The sequence below is a fragment of the Urocampus carinirostris genome, chromosome 10 (genome assembly GCF_059441175.1).
Source record: "Urocampus carinirostris isolate Australia breed hairy pipefish chromosome 10, RoL_Ucar_1.0, whole genome shotgun sequence".
NCBI classification, from domain to species: domain Eukaryota; kingdom Metazoa; phylum Chordata; class Actinopteri; order Syngnathiformes; family Syngnathidae; genus Urocampus; species Urocampus carinirostris.
In genome coordinates, this window is record NC_142358.1 from 3,583,578 (window position 1) to 3,602,844 (window position 19,267).

At 39.2% G+C, this 19,267-nt stretch overlaps 1 protein-coding gene across 1 annotated transcript; it reads right to left on the reverse strand.

Annotated features, from left to right (window-relative positions):
• Positions 1 to 184: 184 nt before the first annotated feature.
• bach1a (BACH transcriptional regulator 1a) lies at positions 185 to 19,249 on the reverse strand. The gene is made up of 5 exons (XM_088346393.1): positions 19,127 to 19,249; positions 14,610 to 14,864; positions 11,403 to 12,362; positions 7,082 to 7,288; positions 185 to 4,591 (listed from the first exon to the last, which is right to left on the reverse strand). Exons 2-5 carry the CDS (start codon positions 14,850 to 14,852, stop codon positions 4,394 to 4,396), a joined length of 1,608 nt encoding a protein of 535 aa, XP_088202519.1. The 5' UTR covers positions 14,853 to 14,864; positions 19,127 to 19,249; the 3' UTR covers positions 185 to 4,393.
• Between the last annotated feature and the right edge of the window lie 18 nt (positions 19,250 to 19,267).

Here is a 19,267-nt window from a genome sequence, read left to right on the forward strand (position 1 = left end):
AATTTTTGTAATGTAATACTAATAAAAAAACTTCCCGGTCACTCTGAATTATATAATTTAGAATCGAATACATTTTCTACAGTACCTACCTTTTTAAACTCCAACCAAAGATGAACGAAAATGTTGTCTTGTACTGCCACCCGCAGGCGGAGCTGCACCACTGCTTAACAGTCATTAAAGGAGCTTGTACACAAAATGATTTTATTCAAAACAAAAAAGTGTTAAAAAAATACTCCATACGCATACGTCAACAGGACTCTGGGTTATTGTGCAACAATATCATGAAATTAGACATAAAAATGTATAAGGCACAATTTGCATGAAATTGCATCAATGTGTTACACGTAACAAACAGTAACCGAGCATATAAAAATCTGTTAGTGCTCTTTAGGAACATCGTATCACGGTACAGTAATGTAACACTTGACAACAATAATAAAGACTAGGCAGGGTAAGGTTCCCTGAGAAATGAAACGACGGATGGCTACTGGTTGCTTTAAGTGACTGTGTGTAATAATACTCCCCCAGATGTTGTCTTGGAAAGTGAATTTAAGGAAGACACTACGGAAGACGGAAGGTTGGCAAAATTCTGAAGCTCATTTCCAGATTTTCAAAAGAATATGAAAACTGGTGTCCGTGGCAACTGAAGACAACCAGAGCTGGACACACATAAAGCGGCTGAAAATAGCCAATAATTACCGTAATTTCCACACTATAAGGCGCACCTAAAAGTCTTAATTATTTTCAAAAGCTGACCATGCCCTTTTATAATACAGTGCGCCTTATATATGGCTCAATATTAAATCACAAGGTCTCGCAACTTACGCAACAGCCGCCGACTCGATTTTCCCCCGAACGTGGAGTAGTCCGCGGTGTATGCTGGGATTTATATACCGGCGTTTCATTGGCTAACCAATGTGTCAATCATCATTTGAATCGATCGCTATTGGCTAAAGTTATTCGGAGCCTCGGATAGGCTAGAGGGCTGAAACAAACCCTGCAATTGGCCGAAAAAGATGTGTCAATCATCAGTCAAATTGATCGTTATTGGCTGAAGCTATTCGGAGCCTCTGATTGGCTAGAGGGCCAAAACAAACCCTGCAATTGGCCGAAAAAGATGTGTCAATCATCCGTTAAATCGATCGCTATTGGCTGAAGTTATTCGGAGCCTCGGATAGGCTAGAGGGCCAAAACAAACCCTGCAATTGGCCGAAAAAGATGACAATAGCAAGCTTGCTAAACTACGCCATAAAGAAACATGTTTCATTAGTCTGTATTTGTAAACATTTTACTCTCCCGGATTTACTACACTCACGGTTGTAAGAAGACCATGATTGCGTATCATTATTGAACATGTGAACTTAGGTGAGCTATGCGGCTTTATATTTTCCCGGTATCTTGTTTTAGAACAATCTTGATGTTGCTGTGATGAGTTGAGTGAATTAAACTCAATTCCAAGTGTTAATTGTCATATGCACAGTAAAGTTGCGAGCGAAAAAGAAAATAGAAAGTAAGGAATGGTTGGCATTTCTTGAATCCCAAGACTTTAACCTTCCGAATGATATTTGAAATGACGCATTTGAGTGACATCGTACGGACACCGCATCCGCACGTGTCTACGACATGTATTTGTTTCTTTGCAAGCTTTGGGAATGTTAAGGGGGTAATCAGTTTGACTGAATTATCTGACTGTTTTGTTGACGTTCCCATTGTAGCGCCTTATAATCCGGTGCGCCTTATCTATGGAAGATATAGGACCAAAAACTATTTTTGGGGGGTGCGCCCTATAACCCAGTGCGCCCTACATTGCGGAAAATACGGTACTTTAGCAGCTAGCGGGGGAAGCTACTTAAAAGGACAGAAAATGATTGCAAGAGCAAATTTTACTCACACAGAGCAGCTAACAATACTAGCTAGCGGCAACCCATAGCCTGGAGCAGAGTGGCTAACACGAGTCACTAGTGAAGGAAACGGTGGGGAAAAAGTGGAAGATGCCTGAAGGACTCTGCAACCATCACATTATGGGCTCAGCTGTGAGGAATAAGTACAGTGGGACCTCGCTACTTCGTGGTTCCACTATCGCGGGTTCAGAGCTTCGCAGGTCTAAAAAATAATAATAATACATTTAAAAAAATTAAAAAAATTTAAAAATGAAATAATTTTTGAAGGGGCGTCGCTACTATGCGGATTTTCACTTTTCGCGGGTGGTTTTGGTCCCCATTAACCGCGATAACCGAGAGATTACTGTAGTCATTAAGTGTTAAAACTGGGACAAGCTTCCTTGGCAAAATTTATTTAGGTGTTTATAGTTGTAAAAATGGAGGCCAAAGATTCAGCTTCTTCAAAGGGCGTATTAGGTTGTTTAATGATTACAAATTTCTAGATCATAGGTCGGACGCCTTTTTGACCCAAAGAGCCATAAAAGCAAAAATATTTTGATTTTTTTTAAGGAAGCCACAGCATTTATTTTGAGACAAAATTAAACAAATCTCCAAACTTGTTTTCCAGACACAAACTAATTCTTCAGCACATTTGATTTTACTGTGTCGTTTGACGATTTGATAAAGTCTATGAAATAATAGTGACAGATCTTTTGTCCGGTATAAATATAAAATTGCCACTTATAATGTGTCTCCCTCTCGCAGTTACTTAAGAGTGTTAGAGCTGATTTTGACTGTCCTTTTTTTCCCAAAATAATGGTTTCAGAACAAGGTGTGGGCTAAGTTCTTTTGTAAAAATGTCACAGAATACTGGGAGAGAGAGAAGGAGAAGGAACGCATGTGTCCGCCCACTACTAAAGTTTACCCAATCAAATTGCTCTGGGTGCTGGAGATTTGGGATGTTTACATGGTTTAGACTGTGGGTTTCCATCATAAAACATCTCAACATTGAACATATGTTGTTCAATGAGCTTCCAAATTAAGGATTCTTTAGCAATGTACAGCCAAAACAGGGTCGGTTGGAGCAACACCATGACAGTAAAATAAATATATATACTGGACCAAATGCAAATGCAGTGTTGTTCTCATTTGTATGTGATAAATTCGGCTCAACAAGCTGTGATGCGGTAAATAATCTGGCAAATTGTTATTTTATTTTATTTTGAAGCCAGATATACTCATTAAAAGATACATGTATGGCTCACGAGCCATAGGTTCACGACCTCTGTTCTAGATCATGATGATGAGATAGTTCATGTGTTATTGATTCTTTAAATCAATATTGAAGCATGCTTAAACAACTAAGATAATACACACTGGGTGTTACAAAACACAATTGTAACTATGCTATAGGGCTGCACGATTAACCGATATCTAATCGACATTACAATGTGACGTTGTGCGATTAATCGCATAAGATCGCGTTTTTTCCAGAGATTTATAGACAGCAAACCTAACAAAGCTCCCCAGAAGAGGTCGCTATTTATTTAAATTTAACATTTTTATAATCCTCTAAATTTTAAATAATTAATCTAAGATATACCCAAAGTCAATTGAATGCTGTTGTTGAACCGTTTGGAAAACCTGGACCGTCTTGGTCTTTTTTGAGAGGAAACACTCTCAAGTTTTGTCCCCAACTGATAAAATCACTGCAAAAGCTACTAACATTGAGTAATCTAAGTTAGAACACAAAGAAAAAGGAGGTTTTTATTCTCGGCTGAATTTATTTTTATTTATTTTTTTTGCGATCACATGCAAGATTAGTGTAGCATGGGCATTTTAGCTGGATAACAGCTGGGACCATACCATAAAACCTTACCTGGTCCCAGGGCAAAGTTGATCACCATCTGAAAAACTAAACATTAGTAATTTATACATTTTCTACGGTTATGTCTAGGTGTGAATGGTGACATCATACAGACACTTCTTTGCTTCTCAACAGTTTTGACGGTTCACAGGCCAGTTAAAGCATGTTAATAGTATTAACCCTTGAATGCATAATTGGGATAAAAAAAATTATCGCATGTGTTGTTATTCTTCAAAATCTCTAAAAATAAAAACCTCGCAATCCTGTCATATTCCAAGTATTTCTCATAAGACATGTGTTTGGTATGATGCCATTGGTGTTTTTATTTTTTTCCCCACTAATTACACTAATGGTAGAATGTATGTACTGGTAGGTCATGCATCAAGGGTTAAGTACTTATGAAAATAAAAAATAGCAACCTATTGCACCTTTCTTTTAAAACCGAAAATCGCATCGAAATTGCAATACTGGTCTGAAAAATCGCAATTAGTTTTTTTCTCAAAAATCGTGCAGCCCTGGTGTGCTACAGTGAAATTCACATATATGTTGTGTTAAAAAGTCTGATATCAAAAAGTCCCTGGAGATGAATTATTTGAATGTCCAATATGGAGCTTCCATTCCCCGCTTACCACTTTTCAATGCGGAATCACGCGTCTTTATCAGCGAGGTGCGACGACGCCAGGAAGTCCGGTGCTGAGAGTTTGGCCAAGAATTGCAGGTGGTCCTGGTCCGAAGAGGAATCAGCACTGACGCTTTTGCACAGCTTGCACAGACTCTGGCGGGTTTCTTCCAGGTTCTGCTCCAGTTCGGCGCGCTCCTGCAGCAGCTTCTCCTTCTCGCTTTTCTATAACAAGTCCAAAATAACAGCGAATAAATACAGTGGTACCTCAATATCAGGGGTGGCGAACATGTGGCTCTAGAGCCGCATGCGGCTCTTGGCCAATAAGAACGCGTCTCTTTGCCTCACCATATTTTCTATATACTGAGCCTCTTTGCCTTGTTTCATGTTTAGTTTTTTGTGTATTGAGGGTGGACACTTTGCTTGAAATCAACACAAGAACAATACTTGTTGTATTGTAAGGAGAGGAGTGTCTTATGGGAAATAATGTTTTCAATCGTGTGTGTTTCTGTGCATCTGTCTGTCATGGCAGGTCAGTGCGTGGTGTGGCTCTTTGACTCTCACAGTGAAAATTTCGGCTCTTTGTTTGCCACCCCTGCTCTATATACAAGCACGTCTAAACAAGAGACTTTCAATGTAGATTTGTAATGAACAAAAATTTTGCTAGCCATACGAAAGAAAATTCCAAGAGGCTATCACTGGAGACCGCTCACCACCGGCATCAGCTTGTCCCAGCTTCATATCTGTCAGCTTCAGCAAATTGCTCCCCTAATTAAAGATTGCAAATCTTATTAAGCGATAATAAACATTACAAACATAACGCGGCACCTATTTACTGACAGCAAAACAGACCATGTAGAATAAAAACAAAGATAATTTGTCTTAACAAGATTATTTTATTTATCAAATAAGCGATACAAATAGATCTTTGAACATTTTTCTTAATTATTCCCTAAATACAGTAAATTTAGTGTTGCTTTTAAATGTAGAATGCATAATTTAGCAGACTTTATTTATTTATTTTTTTTAGCAATTCACAATGATGTCTTCTGCAGTGACCGAGATGATCTGGATTAGAGCCGAAATAGAGAAGACGAGATTGGTTGTTTTTTTCTTTCTGGGAATCAACAATACGGTGTAAACGGTTTGGAATGGTAAAAAAAAAACAGGGAAAACGTATTTGCTGACAAGTATGCAGTTCGCGCATGCGGTTCCTGCCAACAACAGAGGAGTTGAAAGAAGTAAAGTTGAACTACAGGCAAAACAATATAATGAAAAAAAAAGTGCTTTAACAGTAAGTTTAATTTTAAGTGTACATTAAGTGCTTTTGTTTCATCAACAGTCATATGCAGTCATTTCTCTCACAACCCTTTCCCAGTACTCACGCACCACCCACACACCTCTTTTTCAGCGACTCCCTTCCTGTTAAGTGCTCACGGTAAACTTTCATTTTATTTTGTTAATTTCACCGTACTTCTCTTTTTACTGTATTTTTTATTACTATTTCAATGTATTTTTAGTTAACAGGAAGATGTGTTTCATAGCCATTTAGAATATTTTGGGACGTCAGGAATGGACCAATTACCGTATTTTCACGACTATAAGGCGCACCCCCCGAAAATAGCTTTTTGTCATATATTTTCCATACATAAGGCGCACCGGACTATAAGGCGCTACAGTGGGAACGTCAACAAAACACTCAGTTCAGTCAAACTTATTAACCCCTTAACATTCCGTTGGCTCGCAAAGAAGCAAATACGTGTCTCAGACACCGACAGACACAGTGTCTGTATGTCGCCAATCACTCAAAGGCATCATTCTACATATCATAGGAAGGTTAAATTCTTGGGATTCAAGAAATGCCAACCATTTCTTAATTTCCATTTTCTTTTTTGCTGACAACTGTGTGGACAGCAGAGTAAGAATTTAATTGTGCAGGGAAACGTGGTTCTTTATTGTGCATATGACAATAAACACTCATCACAGAAACATCAAGATCAGTCTGAACAAGATACTGGGAAAATATAAAGCAACCATGGTCCTCATATCCGTGAGTCTAGTAAATCCAACCGTGTAAAATATTTACACATCGAAATCATGCAATAATGCCGACAAATAAATGAAAATTCCGCTGAGAAGCATCTGCGTCGATGGACGTTGCTTGTTGCTAGCCGTCTGTTTAGCCACATAATTCCTGTTTACAAATACAGACTAGTAAAAAATGTTTTCTCCAGGCCATAGAGCAACCCAATTTGTGATTCACATTCATCTTTTTCGGCCAATTGCAGGCTTTGTTTTGCCCCGCTTTAGCCTATGCGAGCCTGTAAATGCTAAAAAGGAGCCACCTCCTTTACCTCCGAGTAATATTAGCCAATAGTGACCGATTCAAATGATAATTGAGACATTGGTTAGGAAATGATACGGCAGTATATATATATCCCAGCATACTCCGCAGACTACTTCGCCTACGGGGTAAAATCGAGTCGGCGGCTGTTTGCCTTAGTTGTGAGACCTTGCGACTCAATATTGATCCATATATAAGGCTCACTGTATTATAAGGCACATGGTCCGCTTTTGGGGAAAAAAAAAAAAAATACGGTAGTTTCTTTGGGATTGGACCAATAAGTTTTTAGAGTTATGAGCATGATCTTGGAATGAATTCAGTTCATAAGGAGAGGTGCCACTGTAAAAAAGAAAATTGCTAATGCTCCTTACTAATGTTTTGATTTCACTATCCAGATGTTGGATGCTGTCCATCTTCCTCTTCCTGCATCTTTGCGCCGCGGCACGGTTTTTGCTGCGCCGTCTGACGTCGTGCAAAAAGTCCAGCTGCTCGTTCGTCATGGAATGGTCTTTGAGTAGCTGCTGGAAGGTGCTGCGACTTAGTGTCGAAATGTTCTCCACTGGGAATGGCAGTTTTATCTGCAGAGTAGAGAAAGCCACTGGCAGTTTCTGATAAATGAAATGAAATTTATAACAAATGTGGTAGATAAATAAAGACACTTAGACAAATGTGGATGAGAGAGCCGCAGTAAAAAGGTAATCCATCATAGGTATGCACGATTACTGTTTTAACCTATAACTGACAAAACTTCGCTTCAGGAGAATGGATTTTGTCAGCCAGCTGTCAATCTTAATCAACGAGCTGTCAATCTATATTAAATTGGCACTCGGAACTAACATCCTAGAAAACAAAACTTAATGTACGAGCTAAAGTTAGTAACCTATTATGAAAAAGTAGAGAGGAGACATCACCGAGTTGTGCTACTACTTCTAAATAAAATCAAAATGAATTCTAATGAGGAAAATAATGTATTTGAGTCCTTCTAAGATGTAGTGTCAGGTGATTGAATAATATAGCATGTGGTCAAGTTACTAATTAACGATATATTTTTTAATAAGCCGACAAATGTAACAGCATATTTGGCAGTTATCGATTTGATACATTTTGGACTCATAATTATTGTTTTCCCTAATCATAAACCATCAACCACCTCCCTGTACTGACTCAGATTTGTCCAATAATTGATTCTGCTTTTTGACACTGTAAAAACCTGAAGAAAGATTTTACAGTCATTTATAGATTATGCCACTGAGAAGGCCACAATAACATGACATCGTATGTATTTTTATTTTTTCGTTGATTGCAAGATGTGTTCTTTCAATTATTGCAACTAAGAGAAGTCTTAGAATAATTCAAGTTATGATATTGGCGGAGCAAGCAAACAGTAACTGGCTGAGTTTGAAAAAAAAAAAATCCCCAAATCAATATTAAAGAAATTTTCCTTTAAGTAATTAAAATTTGAAATATAACCTAAAAGGCAGTACTGTATTTATTAGTGTAAACTAGCACCCTTGTTTTTTTTCAATTAAAAATCTGTATAAAATTTTAATTTAACTGTTTCTCAGCTCAAACTGTGCAAATTAAGTGATAAACATTGAATATTTGTGGTAATGATTAAAATCATTCATTGAACACAACACCAACATAAAAATTACAATGTTTTAAATGATGTTCTTTTAAAGTCTGCTGCAACATGAGATACACCAAAGAGTTTGGGGTGGCAGTAGCTCAGGAGGTAAAGCTTGGGATCAAGAGGGCGTCGCAGATTCGATTCCCGGCTCCTCATTGTTATATGTCGAAGTGTCCTCGGGCAAGACACTGAATCCCTAATTCCCCCGATAAGAAGTTAGTCACCTTGCATGCTACCCATAAGTGAATGTGTGTGAATGGGTAAGTGTGAATGAAGCACACTGTAAAGCGGTTTGGGAGGTCATTAGTGACTAAAAAAGCGCTGTATAAATGCAGTCGTTTACCTCATTTTGCTTGTTGTCAGCAATAATTTTTCGACTTATCAATTGTTGCACAAATACGGTCCGTGTTTCGAGACTGGGTAGAAACAGATTTTAGCCTAGAGAGGGATGAGCGCCACCAGGCTGTGCCCAAGACCCCACAGGAAATGGTGGCCACAAGACCCTAGTGGTCAAGGGATCCAACCAACCAACCAAAACCTTATGTATAACGCGCACCCAAATTTGAGTTTTTTTATTAAGTTTAAAAAAAAAAAAAAAACAAAACAAAACGCATGTTGCACACAAATAAAGGAATCTATGTTTCACTTGCGGAAAATATGGTATAATGAATCGTATTCATTATTTTGTTCTCTAGTTCTGCCATACTTAACATATTGTGCAGAAGTCTGGGGCCAATATGACAAATGTTCACTCCAGCCCCTTTTTATCCTCCAAAAACGTGCAATTAGAACTATACACAGGGTAAGATATCGAGATAATACTCATATTTTAATCCTGCAGTCCAAATGATTAAAATTGGAGGATTTAGTAATTTTTTTCACTTCAAAACTGCTATTTAAGGTCAACAAAAACATAGTGCCAGAAAACATCCATAAATTATTCATTCGGAAAGAAGGAAAATATAATTTAAGGGGCTGTAAGGGGCTGTAGTGAATTCATAATCCCAAAGGTGAGAACCACCAGGAAAACTATGCGTGTGTCTGTGTGCGGAGTCAAACTTTGGAACAATTTACAAGATCAAACAATGTCCAACTATTAACGTGTTTAAATTTAAATACAAAAAAAACATAACTGGCAGAATGCAGAGATGAAGAAAATGGGGTATGAGAGATACGAGAGATTGGGAATAATGCGTTTAGAACTATATTTACCTTTGTTGTTATTGTTGCTATTGTTATATCACACTGTTATTATTAATATTATTACTATTGTTGTTATTATCATTGGTGTCACAATGGTATTTAGTGACTAGTGGCATTATGACGTTGAGGGATGGGTACTACGATGATTAGTGTATAAAATATGTGACTATTGTTATTATTATAATTATTGATATCTGACCTATGTAATATGTATTCGTGAGACTTTGTTATGTTAGACACAAGAGGAGCTATCTATAGAATGTAATCAATAGGGAAGATGAAGGAGTAGGGAACGTAAGCATTTGCTTCTTACTACCCCTTTTCGAACATATTATGTAACATTATTTTGTTGTTGTTATTGTTTTTGTCCTGTTTTTATTTTCTAATGTTCGAAATAAAATTTTCATTCATTCGTGACGGCGACATTTTAGAATATACATTCTCTAAAATGTATTAAGGTTTTTCCTTATTAAAATTGTCCCTCAATGGTTTTATTTAGAGTTATTTACAGACAGAGACTCCGGTAAAATCAGGGGTGGGGGACTATGTGCTGCAATAACACCATAACACACTGTTCACCCGATAAAGAGTTTCTAGCATTATCGTGTAGACACTTGTATCTACCGAGAGAGCTAACTGTGGTCATTGTGATTGCTGCTTACGTTCCACCGGATGCTAACGTTAGCATAGCGCTAAATCTCCTGCCCGCTGCTATCAATAAACAGCAGCTTGCACACTCTGACAGAGCTTTTATCGTCGCCGGCGACTTTAATCAGGCATGCTTAAGGACTGTACATCCCAAATTCATTCAATACGTGGACTGTGTAACCAGCGGGGGGAAACACTGGACCGTGTGTACAGTAAAGATCAAAGCGGCGCTGCCACGAGCGGCTGCCTTTTACAGCAGCTGCCCTATTGTTATATTGTCTGCTCCTATCTTCGGTGTTTTTTCTTCCCATTTTGACAACTACACTACGGATTACTTCTATCCTATGGATGGGTTTTAGCGCACGAAAATGCGTTTATTCAAGGAATCAACTCCTTGCCCTGAAGAATTCTCGTGCCGGCGTGATGAAGGGGCCTATCTTGGAAGAAGAGCCGGAGCTAGCTAAGCGGCTAGGGGCGTTATAAGTCTTCGGTACCATCCGTAATCATGGTAAATGCGAACTCACGACCAAATAAGATCATCGAGTGCTGGTGGAAAACATACAAGCGCACAGGGAGCGCAGTTGCTGTGTTTTGCGGAAACGTGGCTCACGTTTAGCATTCCGGACGCTAACGTGTAGCCACCCGGAGCTACCCGGAGCTATCCGGCTTCAACGCTGCTATATAGAGACACGAAAGCCGGGAGGAATCGGAGAGGAGGCGGACTTGCTAACACGAGGTGTGTATCCCTGGATTTTCACAAAGAAAAGATTTCCATCTGCCGCAGGGATGTCGAACTTTTGGACTAGCGTGACGTCATCCACTCCGCTACAAGCACCCCTAGGGCATCATGTTAATCTGTAAATAAACAACGGGGTAGACTGCTGGAAGTTTGAATTTCCTTAGGGGGATGAATAAAGTATCTATCTATCTATCTATCTATCTATCTATCTATCTATCTAAGACAACTTAAAGACTTTCCAACTTATTTACATTATACGCTGAATACCAAAAATTAAAGTAGTATTGAAGAAAAGTCAGAGTAATGAGTTGTCATGTCCTAGATATTACAAATGAAAAGATTTTCCATACATTAATGCACATTAGTTGATAATAAGAAGTTTCGGGTAAATTAAGTAAAAACAATTGTAAACAAACTTGTAAATGTTAAAAAAATCAATTCAGAAAAGACGTAAATCTACCCATGAACTTACCTCGGCCGCTCTTCTGTTGTTGGCCTCCGCATCTCCATCGGAATCAAAGTCGGAGTCTTCCCCTGAGTTGAGCGAAGAGATACAAGGACTCTTCTCCGACTGGGAATGCGTGTTGGCCTGCAAGTTTGGTTCCTCGCCCTTACCCAGCTCCCTGAGGAAAGGGCAGTCAGCCGGGTTAGAGGTGAGGTCCAGCTGCTTGAGCCAATGGAAGTCCGAGGATTCTTTTTCCAGGTTGTTCAATGATGGCAGGCTTTGCGCCTCAGGCGGTGCAGAAAGGTCTGACCAAAACCCCTTGGCCAGATGCTCGGCCACTTCTCGCTCCTCCCTGCTTCTTTCTGAGAAATCCTCATCAGGTTCTACCTGTGAAGACTGTTCTAGCAACTGAGCGCAATCTTCACCAGCTGGACAAGAAGCCAGGTCATAGTCCACATCCAGTCTCTCTGTCTTGATTACATCTTGAGGCTCAACTTGCTCTGGCACCGGCAGCTCGCACTGCAACTCCGGCAACCCCAACTGACTTTGACCGCAAATGTTCTCCGCAGCCAAAATGTCTCCTTCGCACATCTGAGAGGAATGACCCGTTTGGTTATGATTCGGCAGAGACAACATTGGGCAAACGATGTTTGTAGACATGTCCAAAGATAGAGAAGGCATCTGTGGCCCGCATGTCTCCAAACACAAATCGCCTACGGGGCCTTGGTGGAACGACGATGGGGCATCCATTTGTAAATCATTGCCACTCCCTTTCGCCTCGCCACCCTGACAGCAGATTCTCATCTTGACATCTTCTGGTTTGGGGTCGGAGAATTTAGGGATGAGGAAATTGAAGCATGCAGACTCCAGGTTCCGGAAGCCCAAATATTTCGCACACTTTTGAATCTCGTGGATGTTTTCTTTAGTAAAGAGAAGCTTTGACGTGTAGGCAAACTGGAGCAACGGTTCAAAGCCCTGCACGGTCACCTGACAAATAAAGTGGAAAACTGGTGAAGGCACCATTAAATGTTGCTTTAGGACTTGAATATTGAGTAAGGTTAATCACTTACCGTTCCTGTAAAATTCACCTAAAATCCCAATCCAAGACGTTTGTAAAGTAAATTGAATGCTGTTCTTAAACCATTTGGAGAATATGGAAGGTTTGGGTCTCTTTTGAAAGGTAAAACTTTGGGGTTTTGTTACAAACTGAAATAATCAGTACAAGTGCTACTCACATTGAGAAGGTTTTTTATTCTCGCCTAATTTTTATTTTAGCATTTAGCCTTTAGATGAGTGGGCATCTTAGCTGGAAATCAGGTGACACAATAGCTTGAAGCCTTACCTGGTACCTTGTCAAATTTGATCACAATCAGAAAAAAACTCAACATTGTATTTTACACATTTTTCTAAGGGTATGTTTAGGCTTTTCCAAAAATGGCCATTAGGAGACAAGTTTCTACTTTTAAACGTTTGTAAATCTGCATTTTACTTTGGGCATTTTTTTGGCCATTGTGAAAGATTTGTGAATGTTTGACTTCTCTTTCCAGAAGTCAAACCAATGATTGTGCCTGCCTGCGCGTAATAATGATGCATAAAAAAGGTATCATGGATCACTTTGCGCACATTATTTTCGGCTCTGATTTAAATACACCCCCGGAAAATGGCACAAAATTATTTTGGAAATGTAATTGGCTAAGCAATGTGTCAATCATCATTCGATTCGGGAACTCCTGGCTGAAGATAGTCTGACCTATTGGAGACGATATCCGTTTTATCAAGAAGACCGGGATAGGCTAATGTGGGCTGTGGACCATGAAAAAAAGCTTGCTATTGGCAGAGCAATGTGTCAAATAAAAAGGGAGGGCTAACTACCATCTTGGGAATAACTTTACAAGTCTGTTTTGGAGCGAAACAATGAATTTAGAGAAGCAGAAATATTTTGGGTAGATTTCTATCTAGCTGTCGCATTATCGTGTGGATTGGAGTAAATATTTTACATGGTTGGATTCTATGGATTGTCCTTGATGTAAAAGCCATTTTCATGGACATTTAAAGAATTAGAAGATAGCCAATTAACGTAATGGTGAGTTACACCAGCTTTATAGTTTTTGGGTATTTTATTTCAGACTGATCATGTTGTTTCTGTGATGAGTAACTGGAGTTGAAGCTTTCCAATGATATGTGGCATGACGTATTTCAGTGACTGATGACATCGTACAGACACGTAATTGTTTTTTAAAAGTCCAGTGGCCCGCCGGCAGAATGTTAAAGGGTTAAGTGTCATGGAATTGAGGCAAAATTATGGCTGTAAACCGTAATGGCAGAGAAAGGCAGGGCGCCGGGCCGTTTTCCTTGGGTCTTCTTTAATCCAAAACAAAAAACACTAAAGCTTGAAAATTGCTTAATGGATGATTGTATATATTTTGTATGATTGTTTGGTATATCATGGAGGATGTTCAATCATTTACTATGCAAAAATAAACCGATAATAAACTGCATAAAACAGATTTTTCTTTCTTTTTTTGCTAAGGTGATGGACCAAATTGCAATTGGTTGTCATCGTTCCTCGTGGATTAAAGTGGGCGGCAGTGGCTCAGGAGGTAGAGAGCTCGTCTTGGGATCACGATATCGCAGGTTCGATTCCCGGCTCCTCCGTGTTACATGTCGAAGTGTCCTCGGGTAAGACACTGAACCCCTAATACCCCCAATAAGTAGGTTAGCGCCTTACATGGCTGCAGGGCCGCTATTGGGAAATGTGAAGCGCTTTGGGAAGTCTTGACTTGAAAAGCGCTATATAAATGCAGATCATTTCATTTCATTAAAGGAATCTTTAGCAACGTGGTATTGATGCAGATGAGAAGTGTAGCATTTTTTTATAGAAAATTGCTGTAAATGTTGAATAATTTATGTACACTCAGACCTCTCGTTTTGCTCCTGTTATGTTTTATATGAATTATGTTGACAAAAACATGGACTAATTTATCTCAAAAATATATTTGAGATGTCACCGCGGTATTTTGTATGCAAATTTGTATGCTCACCATATCGCTCAGCTTATAATGTAGGAAAAAAATTTGCCACTTATAGTCTGGAATTTACGCTGCAGTCTGGGGTGCAGAGCCTAATTTTCTAGCATTATCAAACAGTGACAATAAAGAAAAATCTATTCTGTTCCAACCCTATAAAGGGATACTGAAATTACATTTTAAAAGAAATAAAAGTCTCAAAACTGACCTCATCCGGCAGCTTAACAACATTGTTGCGTCTGGAGTCCGCTGCAGCGAAGCGTCCGTGGAAGTACTCACTGCAGGAGGCCATAACGGCGGAGTGGGCCTGAAAGCTGTGTTCTCCGACCACAATGGTCGCATCGCAAAGAAAATGCAGCCGTCTTTGCTCGTCCAGACATTGCAGGACGTGAGCGCTGTGCACGGCAGACTGGAAGGTGAATGCTGACATGCACCTGGCTTGGGACAACATGCTTTACTTGGCCTGGGGGGAGAAGAGAAAGTGTGATGACTTTATTCTGTTTTTACTATTGGAAACTACGGCTACAACGAGTCAACCTTGTCCACAAAAATCAATAATAGAAATAGGTGGCAAAGCATTTCATCATCGACTATTGTCACCAGACACATTTTTCCAACAGGGAGGCATCCCCACGTGAATATGATCTCAGCCGAGAGTCACGTAAGTGCAACAGCGTCTCTCTCAAGCAGTAGAAAAGGAGACATCAACATCAACTACCCGAACAAATAAATAATAAGTTTTGGAGCATTTTAGCCTGTATACAGTTAACAAAAAGACTACTTGCAAAAGTTTGAAGTAAACCTTGTGAAAATCACTGAAACACAAACATTTATAAAGCACTTTAGACGGTTGAACGAAACAGGTACCTCCTTTTTTGGCAGGGCTAGTGAACAACATTCCAAATAAGCAGACATCTTTTCTTTAGTTGCCGTTTATTCGGACAACGATCTATCTCAGGGGTCGAGAACCTATGGCTCACGAGCCATATATGGCTTTTTTATGGGTAACTATGGCGCGGAAAAAAATTGTATTACATGCAAATTTTTCTCCACAGTTCGGAATTTGCATGAGCTAAGCCTCTTGTAGTGCAGAAAAAGCCGGACCTGAGATTGACAATGGTACTGTCCAGGATAAGTAGGGAACATTTTTAATTACAGTTTATAATCAAGGTGTCACACCAAATAAACTTGTTTTGACATCACTAAGGAATCCTAAATATGAAAGCTCATCAAATAATCCATGTTCACTGTTGGGACACTTTAAGATTAAAATCCACAAAACAAACTGTAAATAAGCCTAAACGCCTGATGAGCACTCAAAACAATTTGACTGTGTGAGGGGAGGGAAGGTTGGAACTATAGCACTCCTTCCTGTCTCTCGCCCTGCACCATCGGTATACTCGTTTGCAGAATTTTGGGATTTTGACAAAAGAACATGGCTTGCACCATGAAACAAACTTTGCTCAAAAAAATTACGGTCAAAATAAGCCTTAACACGCTTAAGTAACTGCGGAAGACAAATTTTAAGTGGTATATTCATATGAAGCACAGGCTCTGGCATCATTATCATTTCATAAATTTAATCAAATCATCAAATGTCACACATTTAAATTAAATGTACTGAATAATAAGCTTTTGTCTGGAGAGCAGGTTTAGCAGTTTACTAATTACAACTAGAATAGCTGTGGGCCAGTAAAGCATCACCCGCATTTAGATGAAATGAAATGATCTGCATTTATATAGCGCTTTTCAAGTCAAGACTTCCCAAAGCGCTTTACAGTGTGCTTCACATTTCCCAATAGCGGCCGTGCAGCCATGTAAGGCGCTAACCTGTTTATTGGGGGCATTAGGAGTTCAGTGTCTTACCCAAGGACACTTCGACATGTAACACGGAGGAGCCGGGATTCGAACTGCGATCTCTTGATCCCAAGACGAGCGCTCTACCTCCTGAGCCACTACCGCCCCCATGTAAAACCATTTTTGGGTTGCATTTCCCTTTTCAGCAGGGTCATAGGCACATTAGGGATGGAAAACCCAATTTTCTGTTGTTTTTTTCACCTAATGGTCAACCCTTCTAACAATATGCTATGCATCGTGTTGAAATTGAATGTTGTTCTGGCCTGGATGTGGGTAATGCATTTCTGGGTAACTGCTGAGACACCAAAACCAAAAGTGCTGTTTTCTTTTTGCGTTTTTTTAGATTGACCTATCTGACTGCTTGTGAAATATTGTGATCCTGGCCTAACTTGTTCTGGCCTGGAAGGGTAGAATGTCTTTCTGGAATGCTGAGACAGCAAAACCAAAAGTGCTGAGTCCGTTTTGGGGGCATTTTCAACTCAAGAGCGACTTAACTGATTGCTTGTGAAAGATTGTGATCCTGGCCAAACTTGTTCTTATCCAGGATGTGCCAAAGACCCTGCTAAAAAGGGAAAGGTCTCAACATGGGTGATCCTCTAATGGCACACAACCATTCATATCACCTCTACAGTGACCTTACCAACCTGATTGCTTGTGAAAGATTGTGATCCTAGCCAAACTTGTTAGGCTAGAGAGAGTAGAGTGTCTTTCTGGGAAAGCTGCTGAGTCAGCAGAAACAAAAATGCCAAGTCAGCTTTTATGGGCAGTTATCCAATCATAGGTAACCTATCTGACTGCCTGTAAAAGATGGTGAGTGTATAGATATTCAATGTCGTTCTGTTCTAGGAGAATGCATCGACTTTCCATTTTAAAGTATATATATATAATTATGAATAAATATACATGCAGAGATTTATAAGGGCATGCAATATTGTACTTTATGTATGTTTATTGAGACTGGGAGGTCGGTGGTTCGCGCCCCGGCCGAGTCATTCCTAAGACTTAAAAAGTGGTCGGCGGCGCCCTCTGTTGGCTGCGGCTGCATCGGCTCGCTACAACGGGTCAGGTGCAATCGACATTTCGTTCTGTGTACATTGTTACACAGAATGACAATACAAGGAAATTATTATTATTATTATTAACAGACCATTTCATCAAATTGGGTTTAAAAACACCCATAGTTAGAGCAAAATAATATTTAAGCACTAATTCTCATGATTTGCATAAACAAAACTTGAAATGCAAAAGCATGTTTTTATGCATGACAATTGATAAATATCTTTGTGACTAAAAATGATGCATGATAGAAAAAAAAAAAGCAAATTAAAAACAAAATTAAAGAACACATTAACTGTCACATTTACAGTAATCCCTTGTTTACTGTGGGGGAAAGGTTTCAAAATGAATACCAGGATGAAAGAAAGTTTTCTGTGCTTTTTTTTTTTTTTTTTTTTTAACAATTATTATACAGATACTTTATTATACACCGAAACCAAAGGACAAACCCTTTTTTATATTGTATTGTTTTACATTGTATTCGTTTGATGAACAAAAGCACTATACAAACGTATTTTTAACTATTAAAGAATAAGCATGGAATAGAAAATATGTGCAAACTACAAACCCTGCATGAGAACATTTGAAATGAGAACGATTGTAATTAAAGGTCTAAGATAGGTAGGCGTCACCAACCTTTTTGAAGCTGAGAGATTCATATTTGTTGTTTATTAGCATGACTGTTTAGACGTTAGCAGGGTTGGGTAGGGTTACTTTGACTTGATTACTTTCAATTACTTTTGGATTACTCCAATACCAAATAAGCTAATAACGGACAAAATAAACTAAATATGAATAAAATTATGACTCACACGTGGTAAGCTTTCTCTCCTGGCTTTGATCTCTGGCAAAACTAACATTAAATGCGACAGAAACAAAATGAAAATAAATCCAAACAGCTTGCCAACATCATTTTTTGCCGTTCCATGTATTCCGTTACTCCCCAAACCTGCACAAAATTTGGTAATTTTATTCATATTTAGTTTCTTTTGTCTTTTATTAGCATATTTGGTATTGGAGTACTGTGATTGGCTGGCAACCAGTTCAGGGTGTCCCCTGCCCACTGATTGCTGGGATGGGCTCCAGCACCCCCGCGACCCTAAGGATAAGCGGTGCAGCTAATGAGATGAGATATTGGAGTAATCCAAAAGTAATTAAAAGTAATCCAGTTAAAATAACCCTACCCAAACCTGGCCGTTTGATATGTATTTCTGAAATATCAACTTGTTATTAACGGTTTGCAATGATCACAAGGTTAAAATGGGTCCAACCCCCAAAAGATCATGTCAATTACAAATCAGATTGCCAAAAAAAAATCACAATGACTGAAGAAAACATCGTTTAGTTTTGCAGTGAATTGACTGTTAAACGGAGCGTTATGGGGAAACACTACCGAGCGTCGAAAGAATAATAATAAAAAAAATAGAACATGATATCTGTGACTCAAATACATTTGCATGTGGGGAAAACTTTAATATCATTGAAGTTAGCACGTTCCAATCAAGGGAAGTTTAAAATGCTGACTCATGTTTGGGCAACTTGGCGGAAATCAAGCCGTGGCGAGGACAAGAAGTCACGACAAACTCTTGCTTTGAGACGCATTATATTATGTTTTTAACGACAAAAAATAGTAGTGAGCTAATATAGAAACGTTGTTAAATTATTAAAACAAAGCTTAGGTTCGTTTTCCACCTATTGCCCCGAGGCAAGGCCGCCATCGCTAGAAATGCCAAGCAAGAAATTGAATATAACCCCAGAAAAATGCTAAATTCTGGATATAATCTGCTATATTAACGTAGAACCAGCGCCTACCTGATACGTCAGCTTGTTAGCGGAACCATTTGCTTGCTAAAGCGGGTCCAGACGAATATGCCCATCCGGAACCGGAGTCAGCAAAAGCAGAAGACAGGGGAATGTAGTGCGCATGCGCTGACCCGACTAAACGTGAATGCA